General features: G+C 36.3%; 1 protein-coding gene across 26 annotated transcripts in view; it reads left to right on the top strand.

Moving 5' to 3' along the window:
- Window positions 1-22000, top strand: part of LOC127646900 (matrilin-4-like) — a 33661-nt gene extending 11661 nt beyond the window's left edge. The window contains exons 3-19 of one of the 26 annotated variants that reach the window (XM_052130854.1): window positions 1894-2457; window positions 2560-2682; window positions 2772-2894; window positions 3653-3775; window positions 5261-5383; window positions 6485-6607; window positions 7032-7154; window positions 7674-7796; window positions 8432-8554; window positions 9879-10001; window positions 11179-11301; window positions 11608-11730; window positions 12592-12714; window positions 13535-13948; window positions 16458-16610; window positions 18593-18697; window positions 20980-22000. In XM_052130854.1, the coding sequence (XP_051986814.1) occupies window positions 1894-2457; window positions 2560-2682; window positions 2772-2894; window positions 3653-3775; window positions 5261-5383; window positions 6485-6607; window positions 7032-7154; window positions 7674-7796; window positions 8432-8554; window positions 9879-10001; window positions 11179-11301; window positions 11608-11730; window positions 12592-12714; window positions 13535-13948; window positions 16458-16610; window positions 18593-18697; window positions 20980-21038 (2771 nt within the window). In that variant the 3' untranslated portion in view covers window positions 21039-22000. The remainder of the gene's footprint in view (window positions 1-1893; window positions 2458-2559; window positions 2683-2771; window positions 2895-3652; window positions 3776-5260; window positions 5384-6484; window positions 6608-7031; window positions 7155-7673; window positions 7797-8431; window positions 8555-9878; window positions 10002-11178; window positions 11302-11607; window positions 11731-12591; window positions 12715-13534; window positions 13949-16457; window positions 16611-18592; window positions 18698-20979) is intronic. The other 25 variants (XM_052130859.1, XM_052130856.1, XM_052130855.1 and 22 more) reach the window with 25 other exon arrangements.
- The last annotated feature ends 1066 nt before the right edge of the window (window positions 22001-23066 follow it).

The raw sequence follows: 23066 nt of genomic DNA, 5'->3' as shown, positions 1-23066 counted from the left end.
TTTCTTTTTTGTCTTGTCTTGCAATAACAATATCTTAACATTCTTAAAATAAGATACATTTCCTTAAAGGGGTCATGACATGAGAAACCAAATTTGCCTTGATCTTTTGGCATATAAGAGGTCTTTGTATCATTAAAACGTCCTGCAAGTTTAATATTTTAAGACGTCCTCCCCATTCTAAACGAATCATTTATTTAATCAAGCTCAAAATACAGCTCGTTCTGGATTCATGGTTAGAAGTGACGTGTCGGTTAGAAGTGACGTACCAGCGTTTGCATATGACCGTCTCCAGCACAAGATAACTACGCTTTAAGCGCAAGACAACTACGCTCATTTCAGTATCGCCGTCGCCTCACAAGTGTTCAGTCGATGGACAGCGAGCTCTGACAGAGACTACTTGTGCACAGGAAAATTACGATGCCACACAGATGTGCTGTTCCTGGCTGTGGTCAAACAAAACCTCTGAATAAGCTGCCGAAAGATCCAGACGTCAGGGAAAAATGGATGCAGTTTATTTTTTATGGACGTCCCAGTCATTTTAAGGATGACTGTTTTGAGAACAAATCTCAATATGATGCTGGCTTTGCCAGAAAACTGTTGCTCAAAGATAAGTCCGTGCCGACTATTCTGGGAACAACGACGACGCAAACTGTAAGTAATCTATTTTAAACTTTAAACTACTTTTTAAAGCGCAATTTCATTCATTATGAATAATCACAGTGTTTTTACTTAGTTTACTTGCATATTGTTCTGGCTGGGGCCGTCAATAATTGATACATAGGCACTGACGTTAGCCAATCATAACAGTGGGCGTTAACACTGAAGTCTTAAATGGAAAACGCCTCGAAACAGACTGTTTGAATCAGAGGATGAGAAACAGGGTGGGAAAAGGTCATAAATCACTAGATTTTAAAAGTTTTTCTTAAAAAAAATATATTAATACTATAATTGCACCTAAGGGAACATAATAATACAATAAAAAAAACCCATGTCATGACCCCTTTAAAACCCAAAATATCACATTTTCAGAGAAATCTAACAAAATTCAGCATAGATTATGCATAAAACAAGAAAAGAAAAAAAACTATTTACCAATGACAGAAGCAAATAAAATTTAAAATTTAAAAAATAAAGAATTTGATTTCTTGACCCATTGGCCAATAGTTTTTTTTTTTAACTAATTTTGGTATATTTCTCTAAAAACACCAATTTATATCAGAATTTGAATACATTTATCTTGAGACAATGTATCTTGCTTTTAAGGATGTTTATATATTTTTACTTAAGTCTATGATGTAATAAAATAAATATTAAACATAATAGATAAATACATTATATATTAACTACTATAAATATTTCACAAATTTGCTTCTCAAGTAAATTTCTCCTGGAAAACAAGGCCGAAAAGCACTGATTAAGAAAACATTTTTGTAAAAAAATAAAGAAATAAATAATTATAATATGCAAGAGCACAAAAAATGCCGCAGGTGCTCCGAATAAGGGTAATTGCATGAAAAAAAATATGTTTCCCTGTGTAATGAATACACACTGTATTGGTATTGGTGCATTGTATATATATATATAAACCCCTCACATTATTTTTAATTTTGAAATTCCACATGAGTGCCTGAATGTGGATTTATGTTTTCATTATATAGGGACACATTGTGCCGACTTTGATGCATGTTTTTATTGGTACAAATATTTTTTGTTCATCCACCTTTATTATTGGATTTCTTTGGATTTCTTTATATAGGGAAACATCCACAAGTTTTTCATAAGATTTTTTTTATGTGAAATTGCATACTGGAGAAACCATGTAATTTCCTTATAACCCCTGAGGCAGTAATGTCTTTATGTGTGCTGTTAATTTCATTCTCCTACACTTTCTAGCTGAGCCAAAGTGTAAATCTGGCCCAGTCGACCTAGTCTTCATCATCGACAGCTCCCGCAGCGTTCGTCCGCATGAGTTCGAGACGATGCGCAAGTTCATGATCAACATCATCCATGAGCTGGACATTAGCCTGGAGGATACAAGAGTTGGTGTGGTCCAATATTCCAGCCAAGTCCAGAACGTGTTCTCCCTCAAAGCCTTCAGCAAGCCAGCGCAGATGGTGAAAGCCATCAATGAGATCATTCCATTGGCCCAGGGCACAATGACCGGCCTCGCCATCCGTTATGCCATGAACGTAGCCTTCTCCGCCGAGGAAGGCGCCCGTCCTAAAGTTCCACATGTGGCTGTTATTGTGACCGACGGTCGTCCGCAAGACCGTGTGGCCGAAGTGGCGGCGGCTGCGAGAGAGTCTGGTATTGAGATCTATGCCATTGGTGTCGCCAGGGCCGATATGACATCACTCAGAGCAATGGCATCTCCACCATTTGAAGATCACGTGTTCCTAGTGGAGAGCTTTGACCTTATTCATCAGTTTGGGCTTCAATTCCAAGACAAGCTTTGTGGTAATTGTGTATCTCATGAACATAAAGACTTTTCATGCTTTGTGCCATTATCTTTTCTTGCTTTGTGATTCACAATATTGATGTTTGCATTGGATTTCGCAGGGATGGACTTGTGTCTAGAATCAGATCATGGTTGTGATCACATCTGTGAGAGCTCGCCTGGCTCCTACCAGTGTCTGTGTCTGCCTGGATACCAACTGAACGAGGATGGCAAGACATGCAAATGTGAGTACTCTTACAAACTAGTGATTATATTAGCATGGCATGATTATTATTCCACAGGAGTTAAACATGTGTGTGTTTGCTTCTTGCAGTCATTGATTTATGCGCAGAAGGGAAGCATGACTGTGAGCAGCTCTGTATCGCTTCACCCGGATCCTTCACATGTGACTGTAACAAGGGATACACACTCAACGAGGACAAGAGGACCTGCACAAGTTAGTGATGCAACAAAATGATCTTTGGAGTAGCATTTGAAATTGTTCAGATACACACACACACACACACACACACACACACACACACACACACACACACACACACACACACACACACACACACACACACACACACACACACACACACACAACACACACATCCAAAAGTCTGGGACCACTAATGAAAAATATATTGTTTCACATTTAATACTTAATAATTATATTATATTTATAGTAAATTTTTCATTGGTCTCCAGTGTGTATGTTTATACTGTAACTTAATTCACTATTTCCCACATAGTAATGTAGTTTCATACATTGTGTAAAAACATTTCAATGTGCATTTTTTTAAAGTGTGCTTTCATACACTTAAGCATGTAAACATGCAATGTGAAGTGCTTGCAAACCAAGGCACGTTGTACAGTATATTAATCTACTCAAAGGGCATGCAAACAAAGGTTATGTTCGGAATAGTAAACTACCAACTGTATATTGTGCACAGTATGCAAGTTGTCTTCATGGAAAATGCTTACTAGATTACTTACTACATTTACCAAAGTGTGCAATATACATTCTATACTGCACAGTAAGCAGTCTGCTTCATTCCTAACATAGACAGATAGCACTGTACAGTCAATATACAGTACACCTGCTATTTGTACCTTAATACATAGTATACTTACATTTATTAGTATATTCACTGTTCAACATAATGCTCATATTGCAAAGCTTCTCTCACTGTTCTCTGCCTGTTCCAGTGATCGACTACTGCTCATTTGGGAATGATAGCTGTGAGCATGAGTGTCTGAGTGTGCTCAATGGCTTTAACTGCCGTTGTAACGAAGGATACACACTCAATGATGACCTGAAGACTTGTACAAGTTAGTGAGGGCAACTGGGCCACAATTATTTCTCCCTGCACAACACTTATAATATTTTAGATGGATTTTATACTTGGTATATATAAAAACATTTGAAGACTTGAGGTATCCTCTACCGAGACACATGGGATGTTTGGAATGGCATACAGCAATAATACTCGTCCTAGTATGCAGTATGAATTCTGTGTACATTCTCCAGAATTCCAAATTTTCCAAAAGCATTATCAGACACAACCTTTATTTTTGATCTAACTACCTAAAGTTAGGATATTTTTTACACAACATTTGAATTAGAAATACAAAACGTATTTATTTCTGAGAAGATATTTAGAAACCTCTTGCTGATGTAAGCATGCAACATAGGGTTGCATGACAACAATGCAGCATACTACAGTTTTAAACAGTTATTGTTGCATACTGCATACTATCTAGATACTATTTTAGCAAACTAGCATGTAGTGCGCAACATTTACTGCATAATATAATATGTATATTTATAGAAAAACGATGATTGCATATTAGCTCGGAGCTGGATTAGCCAAATTAGCAGCATACTAAAACATTTATTGTTATATACTGCATAGTATTTAAGTATTTTGGATAAATGAAGTGTGCAGTGTACAACATTTACTGTTTTATGTTATGTGTATTATATAGGAAAAGGTTGATTGTACATTAACACTGTGTTGAAATAGCTAAATATAGTAGCATGCAACATTTTAAAACATGTATTATTGCATAATGCATACTGTTTTGCTATTTTTTTTAAATGGCATGCAGTATACCACATTTACCCTATGGAATGCCATGTATAATTTATAGAAAAAGGCTGATTGCACATTAAATTTGTGCTGGAATAGCCGAATTTAGTATTATGCACCAATAAATGTTATACATATATTTCACTATTTGTGAAAAATAGCATGCAGTATACAACATTTAATGTGTAGGATGCTATGTTTTTTTATTGAAAAAGATTGATTGGAATGGTTGATATAGTTCTGTGCTGGAATATCCCATTTGAACTAGTGTACTACATTTTAAAATGTATATTGTTGCATACTGTGCACTATTACAATATTTTTGAAATATAGCATACAATGTACAAACTTTATTATCATGCCATGTACTGTATATTTTTATAAAACGCTTGATTGCACATTGGCTCTGAGCTGGAATAACCTAATGCAGATACATACTACATTTTGAAATATTTATTGTTGCATACTGCATACTTTATCACTATTTTTTAAAACTAGCATGCAGTATACAGTGTATACTTTGCAGTAGGCAGTATGTTAGTATTCCATTCCAAACACGTGGTACCCTCTTGATACAGAACAATTAGAAATAAGAAATTGACATTTCTTTGATGTTTGCATTTTAGCTCTGTGCTGGCACATCCAAATGCAAACATAAACAACAGCAATGAATTTCCCATTTTTCTCATCACCAATGTCTCACACCTTTGTCTGCCTGTTCCAGTGATCGACTACTGCTCATTTGGGAATGATAGCTGTGAGCATGAGTGTGTGAGTGTGCTTCAAAGCTTTTATTGCCAATGTCGTGAAGGATACACACTCAACGAGGATGAGACGACGTGCACAAGTTAGTGAGGGACACGAACACAAAAACACACACACATACACTCACATATGGAGAACTCACAAGTTTATTTAGAGACCACAACTTAACAAGCCCATAATTACATGTTAGGCACAGTCGATTTTCTTAACTAACATTTTTCCAACACATGGCACAGTCTCTAATGCAAAGAGAAAGTAATGTAGTACAGCTTGGCGCATGGCCTTATGTTGCAACAGAGCACATCATCACAACCTGTCTATCCATTTCCTTTTGTGAGCAGCTGGTTTATCTATTAAGCCAGTGCTCAGCCCACTTAGTTGGAAGAAAGTACAAAAACAAACTGATTCACAGTCTGCATAGATTCTAGAATTCTCTATTTTGCACTATAATTCTAGTGTTTGCAAAAAACGTACAAGTTTGATATTTGTGTTAATTTACGAACAACTACGTTCAACAACCGAATTTACTCCTGAAACATTTAGGAAGTGACAACCGTATTTATATTAATGCAGCATAGTGTGCACATACATACAAAATATGGCCTCTATGACAGTTTTCTAAAATTCACAGACGATAATATATTACCAGTTACTGGATTACTAAATTATACATATTACGGTTACTTTTTAAAACATTATATAATTACATATTGAGTATTGACTTTCAAAGAAACATTAACATGTAATAGTTAATCCAAAGGTAATCTAAAATAATCAGATTAAATTAGCCTGAAAGTGTAATATAAAAGATTATGTGACTGATAGCAATTTCATTTGTGTAATCAGTACCAGATTACATTTCAGAAGTACTCTACCCAACACAACCAGTTGCTGAAATTACTTTTTGGTAAAAAATGTCTCAACAACATTTCAAGAGTGACAACTCTATTGCGTAAACATGCAACAATATGCGTGTTTCACTCCCACATTTAAATGCCGTTGTCACTTTGTAGTACATGTTTTTGGAGTGTACATGGCCAAACAGTAATAAGCGCAAGATTCATCATTTTAGCTATTTAACTATTTAACTATTATGAAACAAAATAAACACAGCTGGTATATTGGTTTGATGTGGTTTGCTGTTCCTGCTTTGCCAAAAGCTTCTATTTTCTACCTGTTCCAGTGATCGACTACTGCTCATTTGGGAATGATAGCTGTCAGCACGAGTGCGTTAGCGTTCTCAACGGCTTTTACTGCCGCTGTAACGATGGATACTCACTCAACGATGACATGAAGACCTGCACAAGTTAGTGATAGGCCAAATTTTGTTCGGAATTCCTTGCAAATTCAATTTCCCTGCTATTTTTCTCATTTGATAAATATCAGTATTTGGAATATCGTTTTTTTTCTCTATGCCTCCTAGAGGTATTGACACACTTCCTTGGATTCATTCTCTTAATTGTGTGAAAATGTCATTTAGTAGTATGTAGACCTTTGGGCAGAAAAATAAGATATGTTTTCCAAATTGAAGGCACATGATGACAAATTTTTCATCATCGTAGACCATTGAGAAACATTTGAAAGAATGGAAGCTAAAGCCCCTAAACACTATTCAAAAGTACAGTAATGTTATATCTGAGATGGATCTAATGGAAAATTTACCATATTCTGCACAACATGTCAAAGTCTGAAATTTCAAAACATTTCTAATACATCTAATCTATATTTAGTGATCGACTACTGCTCATTTGGGAATGACAGCTGTGAGCATGAGTGTGTGAGTGTCCTCAAAGGCTTTTACTGCCAGTGTAATGATGGATACTCGCTCAACGATGACAAGAAGACCTGCACAAGTTAGTGAAGGCCCAACATTGTTTATCCGACAATCACTTTATTGACTTATTTAAAGGAATTCCTTAACAATCAATTTTCCTGCTATTTTTCTCAAATGTTTACCATCAATATTTGGACCATCCATTGCTAAGATGTTAAGGGCTTTTCAAAAAAAGAGATGGAGTGTTTCTAATTTAAATACCAACAGATGTTCCTCAGGGTTACTGGTTAGTGGAAACCTCTACTCAAAACCTCTGCTTTTCCTATGTTAATTGGGGCCAAAAAAGACTATATGCCTCCTTCAGGTTTTGATACACCATCTTGCCATTCAGTAGTAGACTTTTGTAGTCATCTTGAGGGCTTCAATAAGAGCATGTGATGGCCCAAATCAAGTTCCTCAACACAATTGTGGTAGACGTTTGAGAAGAATTTGGAAATTTGCACCCAAATGGAAAGCAAAAGTTATCTTATATCTGAGATTAATTATATATTTACAATATTCTGCAACTCAAATTCTAATACATATAATCCATTTTTAGTGATCGACTACTGCTCATTTGGGAATGATAGTTGTGAGCACGAGTGTTTGAGTGTCCTCAAAGGCTTTTACTGCCAATGTAATGATGGATACTCGCTCAACAATGACAAAAAGACCTGCACAAGTTAGTGAAGGCCCAACATCCTTCATCTCACTATCAATTCATACATTCACGTATGAATTTCAATTCTGCAGCAAATTTTCTCAATTGTTTACTTTCAATATTTGGGACATCCTTTGCTAAGCTGGTCAGGACATTTTAAACAGTAGCAGAGTGTTTTTAATTTGAACGGCAACAATTTTGGACCCCATAGGGGTCATGGTTCTAATTCAATCTCCTTCCTGTTCCTCCTGCCACCGCTGCTCTGTTCTTTCTCAAAGCACTTAAAGCACAAAAGTTCAACTCACCATGCTTATGCAGTCCTGTTACAACTCTTCCCATGGTTCTTCCGGGATTTGTTGTACATTTTTCTATGCTGATTGTGGTCAAAACACACTAAGCTTCCATCATGTTCAGCCACACCATCTTACTAAACGTGCAATTTAGTTGCATGTAGACTTTTATAGTTTGAATAATGAGATAGAACTCCCAACAAATCATTTGCCATAATAAAGGATGTGATTGAGCAAAACAAGTTCTCTGTCATGTTCATTGTTTACAATTGAGAACATTTTGAAACTACAATATTTATATTTAAGAGAAATGTTTACCCTATTTGATATTATACTCAATTTCTAATACATCTAATCTATATTTAGTGATCGACTACTGCTCATTTGGGAATGACAGCTGTGAGCACGAGTGTGTGAGTGTCCTGAAAGGCTTTTACTGCCAATGTAATGATGGATACTCGCTCAACGATGACAAGAAGACCTGCACAAGTTAGTGAAGGCCCAACATTGCTTATCTGACAATCACTTTATTGACCTTAGAAATTGATTTCCCTGCTTTTTTCTCAGTTGTTTACCATCAATATTTGGGCCATCCATTGCTAAGATGGTCATGGGCACATTAACGCATAGGCATACACGGGCTGAAGCCAAGTGCCCCATAGCTCCAAGGGGACCTATTTCGAGGCGTCTGCCATCCCGGAATTCCCCATTGATTTTGGGGGAAGGAATGCATTGTAACGTGCTTAGCGGGAGATGTTGTTGTAAACACTGAAATGGTGTGCAACTGTGAAAACCATCCATGTGTTGATGTTCATAGAATAACCCCCCCCACCCCCCATGTTTATTGAGGACAAAAAAATCGATATGCCTCCTTCAGGATTGATACACCATCTTGCCATTTAATAGTAGACTCATGTAGTCATCTTGATGGCCCAAAACAAGTTCTCTGACATATTTGTGGTAGACATTTGAGAAAAATTTGGAAGGATTTGAAAATTTGCACTCAAATGGAAAGCAAAAATAATCTTATATCTAATATTTACAATATTCTGCAACTCAAATTAAAATAAATCTAATCTATATTTCGTGATTGACTACTCCTCATTTGGGAATGATAGCTGTGAGCACGAGTGCATTAGTGTCCTGAAAGGCGTTTACTGCCAATGTAACAATGGATACTCACGCAACAATGACATGAAGACCCTTAGTGAAGGCCACATAATCAAATTGCACACATAAACCTACTTATACACAGAATGCATATACTTAAAGTCAACATGAAATCTAATCTGACCCGATTTACTTTCTTAATACACTTTACTCATCTTATTGTGCACATTATTCCAAAGAAAGAAATATCTATGTCTATGTAGCTTTTCATTCAAAATCTAATAACTTGCTCTGTCTCTGTAATGACTTTCCTGACAGCAAGCCCTTTGTTCCAGTATATAACGCCCACTTTTCACCATCTAATAAATTCCTGATGGATGAAGTAAAGTACCGCCCTAAATATATTTCTCATTAAATATCCTGTTTCACTCAGAAATACTGCAGAATTCAGGAGCACAAACAAAACAGTTGCGAATGTGTTTCATGTTGACTTTAATCACCTGAGTGAACGTCAGTTAGTGCGTGCTATACCCCACACACACACACACACACAAAAAACAAATGATCAAATCGCTGTAGAGACGTTTTTACAGTTTTCCTGCATCTGCCTCTTACAAATATGTTGCTGTTTGCCAACTACTTTGGCTGATCATCTTACTCTACTACTAATTTGAGCTTATCTGCTTTTTTCTGCCTGTTCCAGTGATCGACTACTGCTCATTTGGGAATGATAGCTGCGAGCACCATTGTGTAAGCATGCTTAAAGGCTTTAACTGCCTCTGCAATGATGGATACTCACTTAATGATGACAAGAAGACCTGCAAAAGTTAGTGAGGGCAATATATGAAACCTCCACACACACACTGCTACTGTATATATACACACTAATACAGATCATTAAATCAGACCAACCTAAAACACATCTGGAATACTTCACCCAAAAATGTAAATACTGTCAGTATTTACTAACCCTTTTGGAATGACAAACTAGTGTAGCTTTCTTTTTTTCTGCAGAACACAAGAGGAAATCATTTAATGAAACGGGACATACCGTTGGCTAAATTCAGTACAATGGCAGAATAAAGGGATTCACTTTAATGCTTTATAACGCACCCAAAAGTGTCATAAAGTAGTCCATGCGACTCATACAGCATATTCCCAGTCTACTGAGGGCATACAGTCAATTTGTATGATGAACAGACCATTATTTAAGTTTATATCCACTCTTAAATCAAATAATTTATAAAGTATTTTATGGTAATTTATAACGAGTGCTGAAATCCAATATGGTGGTAACATCAAACCTCATTGGTGTGTCTCGTGACCTAATGTCATGTTGCAGTGTCATTGGTTCTTGCCCACGTGAAATTTAGCATTTACAGGTTGGTCCCATTCATTTCCATAGTAAGTGCCTTAATATAACATAGATTTTTCTACATTTATTTTGTGATAATCAACATTATGCAACAAACAGAATGACATGAGGGTGAGTAAATGGTGACTGAGTTTTCATTTTTGGGTGAACTTTCCATTTAAGCTGCTAAAATAGGTGTAAATATGTCAATGAAGTCTGTAAAAAAGGGTCCATAAAGTAGCTTTGCCCCATTTCTTCAAGTTTGGACCAGCTGGTTTAAATGTCAACATGCTACTATTTTAACCACATAAACAGAAGGACAGTACACAGCACAGACATAAGACCACAACACAAGAACAGCAACGCCCATGTTGAAAAGAGACCAGCTTAGACCAAGCATGAATTTATAGTATGAAATGAATTTCAGGCTGGTTTATGCTGTTTAGTGCTGGTTTTGTGCTGGTCTAGCAAGTAGATCAGCATAGCCATGCTGTTTATCATCCAGCATGATCAGCAATGCTGATATTTTCAACAGGGCTATCGCTGCTTGTCAGTGTGTACTTAATGCATGCTGCATACTGGACAACTGGTCTATTGCTTGCACTGCTTACTGCTTCTTAAGTACATTTCCTGCTGTCCTCTGTTCTAGTGATCGACTACTGCTCATTTGGGAATGATAGCTGTGAGCACGAGTGTGTGAGTGTGCTCAAAGGTTTTAACTGCCGCTGTAAGGAAGGATACACTCTTAATGATGACAAGAAGACCTGCACAAGTTAGTGAAGTCAACCAGGCCACATAATCACTGTTTGAGATCAACACAACACAAACATAAAGCTAATCTTGCCTGTATGCTGTGTTTGGCTATGCTACAGACTCCTTAATTTGTTTAGTTCTCAAAATGTTTTTTAATTCTTCAATCATTACATGGTTTCTAGGTGGCCCAAGTTGGTCATTTATGGTCAACTGTTCTACCAGCTGCTTGAATTATGATCAAACCACTTAAATAGACAGTCTTCCCTTTCAAGGGCAGTTAAGTACTGTTTGCTTACTAAATATTGCCATTGATTTTGTCTTGTAGTGATCGACTACTGTTCGTTTGGGAATCACAGTTGTGATCATAAGTGTGTTAGTGTGCTCAATGGCTTCTTCTGTCGCTGCAATGAGGGATACACTCTTCAGGAGGATGGAAAGACCTGCATGTGTACGTATGAGGGGGACAGACGGACTAAAAATATTGATTGCACTACACCAATTTTTTTTTCTCCAATTAAATTACCTCAAGAATGAGACTGCCCCTCTCCCTAATATCACCTGCAACAAATCATAGTTCATGTAACGAAAAATAGCCTGTTGGCTATTTTTTTTTAAATGGGACAAATCCTTCTATATGGTCTGCCCAAATGTCCGAAGTATGTCAACACATTTCATGGGGCCTATAATGTCTGTTCATGGCAACAACAAGAGACTAATGTTTATGTATTTGCTTTTTTAGAGGAAATGTGGAAAACATTAACTTTTCAAACTATCATTCAAGGTTTTATTTACCTTTTAGAACATGTAGATAAGATATGATTTGTTGACCTTAAAGTCAAGAACTTCCAGTTATGCATTATTTGATTCATTTACCCAAACTGCACTTTTTGTAAGGTTAACTTGACCTTTCAAAAACAATAAGACTATTCAAAATCATCATGACACGGATGTGAAAGCGCCCCCTCTTCAGGCCTTATGGACTTCACAGACCTTGGCCTTGAACAGCTGGAAAGGCCAAAACTATCAAGCGTGTCGTTTATAATTTCTTTTTTTGCTTGCCTTAAAGACTCTGGACATTTGTTTTAAAAGACCCATTCATTCCATAACCAGACTTCCTCTCTATCTGCTGCCAATGTTATGCAAAACTCTGTAGTTAGTATTTGTTCATATTCATAATGTGTTTTTTGCAAGTTTCTCAACTGCAAAACTTAAAACGTATCAAATTAAAGTGTCACCCCGAGTAAAAAACTCTGTCTTTAGAAATTGATTTATTTAAAGTGTCTCATGCCTTGTTTTGTGTCTTCTACAGCGGATAACTTGTGTAACACAGTCGAACATGGTTGTCAATACCAGTGTGTGAGCACTCCAGGATCATATCACTGTATCTGTCCTGAGGGCCATCTGTTACAGGACGATGGCAAGACCTGCGGAAGTATGGCACACTCTCACTCACACTAAGATTTATTACAGCTGGGATTTCCCTGAATTTTAGGGGAAATTCCTAAATCTGATCTCTTAAAGCAGTTTACCTACCAAACAAGTTTCAGTTGTTAATTCCATAGCATAACTGTACACATTGTCCTTGCCATTGTCAATAAAAATTAAACGATCAAATGTTTTCTCCTATCCAAATTTAAAGGAATAGTTGACCCAAAAAAGAAAATTCTGTTATAATTTATTGATTAGTTACTGTTGACGTGTTCTGACTGTATGTTTTCAGAAGACTTAGAATATGATGCATAAACCTCATGGACTACTTTTATGTTACTTTTGTGTCCTTTTTAAGTTTAATGTGAATCGCTTTCAACTGCCATTGAATTGAAAAGACGGACCGGTATATATATGTAAAACATCTTTTGTGCTACACATAAGAAAGTAATGCGTGTTTGGAACAACAATAGGGTTTGTAAATAATTTTAGATTTTTTTTATTTTTGGGTAAACTGTTCCTTTAATGTTCAGACCTGACAATAAGTAAGAGATTCTTAGGATGACTTTCCCAAAAAGTGTCAACACTGTGGCTCTGTAGCCCTTACAAATAATTGGTTACTACTAATAATACTAATAAAACGTCTTGATGGAATACAGGTGATCTACATTTGCCAAAATAAACAACCAGAGCACATAAATTACACACTTCACTTTTAATAAAACAATGACACACTTTCTCTGCTGAGCATTAGTCAAAACATTTTTTTGAGATTTTTCAAACTCCTGAAATACATGTTCATTCATTCTCTCTCCTTCCCCAAGCCTGTCGATCTTCTAATATCGATCTGGTCCTCCTCATCGATGGTTCCAAAAGTGTTCGCCCAAACAATTTCGAGCTTGTCAAGCAGTTTGTTAACCAGGTGGTGGATCAACTCGATGTCTCCCCTAAGGGCACACGCGTGGGTCTTGTCCAGTATTCCAGCCGAGTGAGGACAGAATTCCCCCTCAGTATGTACCAGAGTAAAGAGGAGATCAAGAAGGCTGTGATGAATGTGGAATACATGGAGAAGGGAACCATGACAGGTCTGGCTCTCAAACACATGGTGGAGAACAGCTTCACTGAGGCTAACGGAGCACGTCCTGCTGAGAAGAACATCCCACGTATTGGCCTGGTGTTTACCGATGGACGCTCACAGGATGACATCACAGAGTGGGCCAAGAAGGCCAAGGAAGCAGGTATTGTTATTTAGGACCATAAATAAGAGTCACAGTGATAGAAAAGTCATGTGCTTGACCCCCTCCATTATGGATAGCATGCCAAATCTGTTTACTTTAATGTGCTCCAGGACTATATGAACCAGTGAACTTGTGAAATAATTTTGGTAAGTTGACATGTCCTGCATTGAGACATGCTGTACTCCATCAAAAGCAATTTCACAACATTTCACAATTGTTTTAGAATTAATATGCATGCAGCTTTAGATTGATAGACTACATGGAGTATTTCCACTTTTTTATAATACAGTTGTCACACCACAGAACAGTTTAAAATGATTTAGTGAAGGCAAAAGGTGATAAAATAATTAAAAAAAAGGTTACGAGAGACCGGACCAAAAAGATACACTTTATCCTTAACTCTAATATAAATTCTAATGAATGAAAAAGTCCATGAACCTGCCATGTGTCAACTTGCCCCAACAATAAGATTTGGAGAACAATAACCTAAAATAATTTTCTCTTCTCGACAGTATCCAACAATTTTAGCATTGTGTGACCCCACTTACACATGCATGGATATTGTATTTTGGCTTCGCTATATGCAAGGCATAATTAAATTAATCTACACCGACTGATTTAAGTTCAGGACACTCTGGGCTGTCAGTAAAGGGATAAATGTGACAAAACAACATGGTGGCGACCACAGAGGAATTTGTGTTTGGGAGAAATGCAAACAAACTACATTTGTTATGAAACCAAATAACGTTTTTTACATTGAAATCTGTTTGAGTCAAAAGATTATAGTCTCTATAATCTTGGCTCAGCGGTTAAGGCTCTGGGTTACTGACCAGAAGGTCAGGGGTTCAAGCCCCAACACCACCAAGACACCACTGTTGGGCCCTTGAGCAAGGCCCATAGAACCTATCTGCTCCAGGGGCGCCGTATCATGGCTGACCCTGCACTCTGACCCCAGCTTAGCTGGGATATGTGAAAAATAAATAATTTCACCATGTATGTGCAGAAATGTGTGACAATTGATCAATTAAAATTAAAAATTAAAATTAAATTAAATCTAGTTTCATCCGATTTGCCATTTTTTAAATTTTAGTTATTTGTCAGAAACGCCACACTTCTAAACACAATGTACTCTAATGTGTAATTGGAGACTGTACTAGTACGTCAGGGTGTTCCCCAGGGGTCAGTGTTGGGCCCCACTCTGTTCAGCATTTATATGCTTCCCCTTGGGCAGATTATTGAGAAATATGGCCTTGGGCATCATTGCTATGCTGATGATACTCAAATTTACATTAACACTAGCCCTGATATCACCTGCACTTTAACTGTTATGACTGAGAGTTTGCAAGAAATAAGAATTGGATGCCGTATACCTTTCTGAAATTGAATTGCTCCAAAACTGAGCTTATGCTTATTGGTTCACCTGCTGCTACTCGTAAAGTTGACTATACTAAATTAATGGTTGATAACAGTCTGATGCTTTCCACTTCTCAAGTGCAGAACCTGGGCGTTATCTTTGATGCTCAGCTGACACTTGGATAATATATTAAATGTATTTCTAAAATGGTCTTTTACCACCTTAGAAACATTGCCCGACAGGCACATTATTATGTGTACTTTAGCATGTTTTCCTTATAAATCCTATATTTACTGTGTGTTATCATATTGAGAATCAATGGGTTCATCCAAAAGCTAAACATTTTGGCTTTCAGATGCTTTAAATGGAGTTAGGATGAAACAAGGTGCATTTCGAACTGTTCTGAGACCAGTACAGATAGACAGCACACTGGAGGTTAAGTCATTCACTAAATTGGAAGCAAGGGTGCATCCTATAGCTCTATATGCAGCTAAGTGTATTCACTCCAAAAATCTGACCAAAAGTTTAGTTTAAGGCTGCAGATAATGTTTTGACCACTCAACATGTTTGGCAGACATGAGACAATGGCAGTTGGTACATAGATTCAGAATGTATAATGTATAATCTTATTTTAACATGGTTGGGAATGATTGGATGATGTTGGCCATTACTTTGAATCAGAATTATTTATGCTAATTTCTAATGTAACGTCTGTAATGTCTCAAAAACATGAATAACCAACACTCCTGCAAACATAAACAATTTGATTTAAAAAATCTGACTTTCTATAGCTTGATATTATTTAAAATTTCACAACTTGTCTGCTGTCCACATATGTTGCCATCAATTTTTAGGAAAATATTTGCTCTAGAATTAATTATTGTATTTTTTGGCATTTTTATTAGGTGCCACTAGTTAAAAATAAAAAAGGCATAATTTCAGACATTAAAAAAATTCCCGGGTAAATCGGCCTCATATAGTATTTAATTTGACCTCATGAGACGGACGCACCTCCCTTCACTGACCATTTGTTGAAAAATTAAAAATTTACTTTCATGCTCTACTTTCCCCACTTTTTGTAGAAATTGTCCAATATGTTCTTTTGAGCTTTGCCACTGATTAGACTTCACTATGCGTGTGTTATGTGTGTTCCAGGTATCACCATGTATGCTGTTGGTGTGGGCAAAGCCGTAGAGGATGAACTGAGAGTAATCGCCTCTGAGCCCGTGGAAAAAAACTTTTTCTACACCGCAGACTTCACAGCCATGAGCCAGATTGCTGAGAACCTCAAACTCAACGTCTGCGCAGGTGCATCTGAAACAACATGCCAAAACACAGAATAGACAGATACTTGGAAAGATGTAAACAAGATCATAGAAATGTGATTTCATGAATGTGCTTTGTGTTAGACAGCGTACACACACTTACACAGTAAGCTGTTCAAAAGCGCCATCTAGAGCCTGTCAAGTACAAACACACACTATATTTACAAAAAGAAGGATAGGAAAGCCAAAAATCTACTGAGAATGAGTTGTCAGTTATCATCTTATTATTTTATTTTTTAAAGGATCAATTGTAAACTAAAATGTTGTTTTTGATAAGTATATTTGGGTCATTACTACAATTCAGGGACTTTTTCGGCTTTAAAACTTAAAAAAAAATACATTTTATAGGTATCTTTGTGTTTTATTGTTAAAGGGACAAGTTAAAGATTACACAAATTATACAGGTCGAGCTAAATGACCTTTATACTTCAGATGTTCGTTGGGTGAGGTGGGCTCCATCGGGGTGGATATTCGATTGGTAAAATTAACCACTGCATCGTCTTTAAAGATCTCCATGTAACATATTTGTAAACTTTTAGTGATTAGTGTATTTCTGTTAACATAAATATGTTGAAATTCTAAATGTATATTAATTGTCCCTATATCTTTCCATAACAGGGTTGATATGTAATTCTTGATGACACATGATTAACATCACAAAATAAAGGGAAACATGAATAAAACAGAAAAGTTACACACCTCAAATACCTCTGACATGATTTTGCTGAATTGCTGATGTCCACCTCCTAAGGGTGACATCAGTCCATACCAAATATCTTGAAATAAAGGTCAGAGGATCATGGCATAACGGGGTGGACAATCAAATCCAAGCACACACAAAAACCTCCACTGCCATTGTTAAAATGACACATTTACCACAAAAGAAGACATACTATTGAGAGAATGTAATTCTAAACTCTTCATTTTATTGAAGAAATATATATATAAATACGAAATTGTATCATTTAGCACCTATTTTTGTCAAAGATGGACACTATAAATTGTTTTTTTAATGCTATAACTTTTGATTGCTTTGTCATATCAACACAAAACTTTTCTCACAGCTGACATAATTGGGAACAAAACAAAAGCCAATTTATTTACACCCAGAGATTTATAATGTCAAATAAGAAAAATTCAATTTATGAATTCCAGCAGTTTCTTAGGCTGCTAGTTTCATAATCATAATCATACATCATGATACAAGTACTTAATCCTCCTTGTTTTAGTTTTTTTTAGATATGAGCCTTTAATTTTGGGTATGCCACTGAAACAGAAAAACTTTAAAAACACCTTCAGAGCTTAAAGTGTTAAACACTAACAAACCTCCTATTATCATCTTGCAAAAAAAAGCATAAAATAACATTTAATTTCAACATTTGTTCAACCCATTCAGTCCCATGCAAAGCATGCTTTGAAATGGAAATTTTAGGTTTCATGAATGCAACAAAAATTTGTAATCTAGTCCAAATGGATGAATTAAAATAATATTTTACAAATTTAATTGGATAGAACACATTAAAACCAAGTCGTGACAACATTTTCTAGAATTGTGTTGCTTTAGATCATTTTAATTAAATAAACTGAACAACCTGCAAAAATCCTTTTTTTTTCTTTTTTTTTTTTTTTAACCCACATTTAGATGAGCCAATTTGTATCTTATACATTTGAGAATTTTTACCATGAATATTGATTAATCAGTTTCAGGGTCAGAATTTAACAAAAATGCCACTGAAAGTAACAAAAATGTAGAACATTTCAAATGTAATTATTCAGATTGAGAATGTGTTAATGAATTGATTACATGCATTGTTTAGTATTTGAGATGAAATATGACATATGGCCTCATAAAGGTAAAAAAAAAAAAAAAAGCAATCAAACCCAGATAGCAAATATTGCCCCTGAAAGGGAAAGTTAATTTCTGAAACTGATCAATCTCACTTAATGTACTGCTATTGTTTTCAGCTGAGAGTCAGGGGGAGGTCGAGGTGAAGGACCCCTGCACTTGTGAAAGTCTTGTGGAATTCCAGCAGGTCACCATATCCACCCTGGACCAGCTCAACCAGAAACATATCCTTTATATCTTCAGTGAAGATCCTTTAACCAATGAATATTTGAAGTACATGTTACTAAACTGTTCCAATCAATTTCTTGCTCATTAGTTGTGTTTACTAAGGCAAGAACACTGTCAGTATTTCTTTTGCTAACATGTAGGTTTAGGTTTTTTTTAAATCATTGACCATTCCATAAGTATTCAACTTTGGTGCATAACTCATTCCTGTTTTTGTTACAGACAAAATACCTAAAATCATCTGGCTTGTTGTGGAAAGATGGGGTATTTTTGAACTGATAAAACATTTTACCTGGCAAGCTATAAAACAGGCAACTAAATATCATAGACTTACATTGAAGGAGCGACCAGAGCCATATCTAGGGTCCAGAATACCATAGAGACGTGGAACTGGGCTCTTTTGACTTGGGCCCGTAAGCAACCTCCGAGATCCCTAGAAACCAGCTAGCAATCACCCATGATACCCTAGTAAATGCAATAGCCTATAGCAATCACCTTCAAAACACCCTCATAATGTGTCTGTGGATTTTGCATGGGCAAGCACAATTTACATGTTCTTCAGAATATAAAAATACAGTTCTTTTAGTCATAAAGTCATTTAGTGAGCAAATATTCATTTAACATAATTATATAGCCTGTAGTAGCATTTTTACAAAGAAGCTAAAGGAGTTTAACAGAAGCCTCTGTGCAAAAAGAGATTCCACATTTTGTCTGTTGGTCTGATGTGTTCCAGACTGGCCCCTCTGGTTTGGCTTCTCACATAAACCTCTGTGACCACAGGCTTCAATGGCTCTTTGTTTCAGATCTCTCACTCAGCATCATTCATCAAACCTCAAAAGATACCTTGTCCACTTACTGAGTCCAGAAAAAGATGATTCTCAATTGGATGTTGATGCACATTGCCACATTGCATCCATTTTGCTCTAATTTAATTTAAATTAATCAAAGAAAGCCTGTCGTCCTGTGACAGGCCAGCATTTTAACGGTTCAAAAATCACATTTAAGCAACATAAAAGTAATCCACAGGACGCCAGTCAATCAATGAATGTCTTCTGAAGCAAATCTATATATTTGTGTAAAAAATAAATCGATAATTAAAACGTTGTGACCAGGGGCGAAAATTTCATCAAAATGTTGGGGTTGACAATAAACATAACAATTCTCAAGAGCAATTTTTGAAGGGGACACCAAGGTTTTTGTTGTTGTTTTTGTATATTATTTACAATACACATATTTTAATGATATTTTAGGGGGGGACAACCCTCAGATAGGGGGGGTCCTGCCCCCCCCAACCACCCCGACCCCCCCGCGATTTCCGCCTATGGTTGTGACAGATTTTTTTATCCGGATCCAGCGTCCTCCTTCACAAAGTGTTGCTCACTTTGTGAAGGAGGACGCTGGATCCGGATAAAAAATCCAACGTGAGACTTTATTTCACACACTTTTCAGCTTACACAAATGGTTTTGCTTTTCAGCAACAAATGTGCTCAGGCACACACACAGCTTTGTGGGTCTCTCTCTGTCCCCTCCAGCAGTCTGGACTGCCCTTTTATCCCTCTCCAGCTCTCACTGCAACACAATACAGCTGTTAGAGGTGATTTCCCACAGGTGTCAATCCTTACCGTACTTTCTCTCCTGGCCTCGCTCTCCACAGATGTCGCTCGGCCACGCCCACGTCAGCACAAATGTTATTAACATTTAAAATGTGCTTCCTGCCAGCAGCTTACAAGATCATTTTATCACATTACATTTCATCAGAGCTCTGGACGGAAGCACCAATTTAAAGTTTAAATTATCGACTTTATAAACTTTCACTTCAGAATACATTCATTGATCAACTGGAGTCATGTGGATTACTTTTATGCTGCCTAAATATGACTTTTGGACCATCAAAGTGCTGGCACCCATGTACTTCTATTATAAGTACCTGACTGAGCTTGATCTTCTAAAAATCTTCATTTTGTGTTTCGATGAAGAAAGACAGTCAGACACATCAGGGTTAGTGAATCATTTTTCTTTTTGGGTGAACTATTCCTTTGTCAAAAATATTATATATATAAATATGTTACATATAATATAAGAAACACCCAACCTTACTGGTACAGTAAGCATTAAACTTAGGCTTAGTTACTCGTCTTGCACCATTTGTAATATGGACATGAATGATACCCCTATTCTCCTCAGAAAATGTAACAATCTACAGTATTTTGGATACTTTATGCATACGGCAGTTCTGATGTATTGACCAATAATTAATTCTAATTCCTTAACCTGATTTCACTGTCTGCTATGACAAAGCGATTGGAGGTTCTGGAGAACCAGTTGCTCACGAGAAAATGAAACGGCACTTCATACAAGCCCTTTAAGGAGGAAGGGACCCATTTGGTGAGAAGGGTCCTTCAATAAAACCAAAGTCATAAAGGTGTATACACCTGAGACATGAGGCCAGCAGACCATGTTCTGTGCCATTTTCAACATGGCTGACAATGCTCCCTATTTATACATGATCTGTATTGTATGGTTTATTGAAAGGTATGTATTTATGGTAAATTTTATAATAGCATTTATACACTAAAAAGGGAAATTAAATCTTATGGTTGTACCACTCAGAAATATGTTTTCTCCATAATATTTGGCATATTTGCTTTGCACAACTGTAGACTTGTGCGCAAAATGTTAACATGCTTAAAACTGGGACCTGTGCCATTTGATTGTTGCATTTAAATGCTAAATAAAATACATTTCAATTATGTACAAATATTATATTACTAAATAACAATTAGTTACATATTATACTGTTGTATAAATTGTCTTATTTTACAGACAAAAAACAGATACCTACAGCAAAGTGATCCACTATTGTTCCTGAATATTTGAAATAGTCAGAAAAATATGTCTGATATTTGTTAATTGTTCGACTGGACTGCAAAAAAGATTTGGAAATCAAAAACCACCTAAATGTTTTGTTCACGTTAAAGATAGATAGGCAAAATTGAGGAAACAGTGATATGTTAAAGTTCCCCTTAAGATTGCATTTTTTTTACTATTGTAGTGTAATTTACACATGTAGAATCCAGTTAAGAATACCTCAAAATACTCTGGCCTCAGGATCATTATGTGTTATAGACGTTTGCAAAAAGGCCTCATTTTAAGGCTCTTGTATGTGAATTCTTGTACTTTTGGATATTTACTAATAACATGCTTTTTTTAAAAACATTCAGTGTCTCTGTATTCATTTACATTGTGAAAAATTTTGTTGTGAAGATTTTTGAAAGATGTTTATATATAAAATGTGTGCCCCAGAAAGCATCTGTACACATTAGGAAACTTCTGTCACACTTAAAAAGGCATTAAGGTCATACATTAGACAGCAAAATATCAACCAAAGTGTCATCTGTCTACAAATGTTTCACATAGGGCTTTTAGCACAATATATCTTGCAAAAAGTTAACGCAAGTAATCGTGCCCCCTGACCCATTTGTAAATTACAAAAATACTTTAATAAAAGTACATACTGCATTTTCCAACCATCTGAGCCATTTAATCTTCAAGTACATGTAAATTCATGTTTTTACAAGCTGCGTCAGTAGAGGGCAGTCAGCGCGCCTCAACAAACCTCACAAGCAGCGCAGCCACAGAATGAGAGCCGGTCACACGGGACACATTTTTTGACAGCTGGATGAAGAAGCACAACAGAATGCATGGATCTCAAAAGTCAATTTTCAACTACTTTTTAATTTGACACAGAAGCCGGAAAAATCAAATGAGACGCCCCGAAAGTGTCCGTCTGACACACATGTACGTTTCATTAATGTTATTGAATGAAAATCAATTAATATATTAAATTAACAATAATAAACTGTAAGTGGTGAACAGCTTGAAACTCAAACAATAGCTACAAGATGCATCAAAACTTTATTCACACAAACTTTGATTTTTGACTTACTAACCGTTTTAATGCAAACTCTAAAATGTCAACATTGCAGAAACATTACTTGAAATTATTTGAGATGTGAAAACATTCAGGCTCTGTTTAGTATGAATTTGTGAATTGTATATTTTACTGTTAACGTATTACTAATAACTTGTATAGAAGATACTGTATATGTTGCATCCCATACACCACACGTCCGCACTATCCTTTGTCATTTTGAAGTGTAAGTATTGTGACTACTGTGTTAACACTGAAAATGCAACAAAACGAAATGTACTATGAGTACCCAGATGTTGCACTTCTTCAACCTTCAAAACAGAGTGTGGAATGTTTGACACTTTATACACTCACTGCTCATGGCTTGCCATATGTAGCGGAAGGGGCGGAGTGAACTGCTCTCTTGGTGAGAACTGATGTGATAGTCAGTGTGGATG

Source organism: Xyrauchen texanus, chromosome 7, assembly GCF_025860055.1.
Source record: "Xyrauchen texanus isolate HMW12.3.18 chromosome 7, RBS_HiC_50CHRs, whole genome shotgun sequence".
Lineage (NCBI taxonomy): Eukaryota > Metazoa > Chordata > Actinopteri > Cypriniformes > Catostomidae > Xyrauchen > Xyrauchen texanus.
Note: the sequence above shows the minus strand (reverse complement) of the source record. Positions and strands in the feature narration are given on the sequence as shown.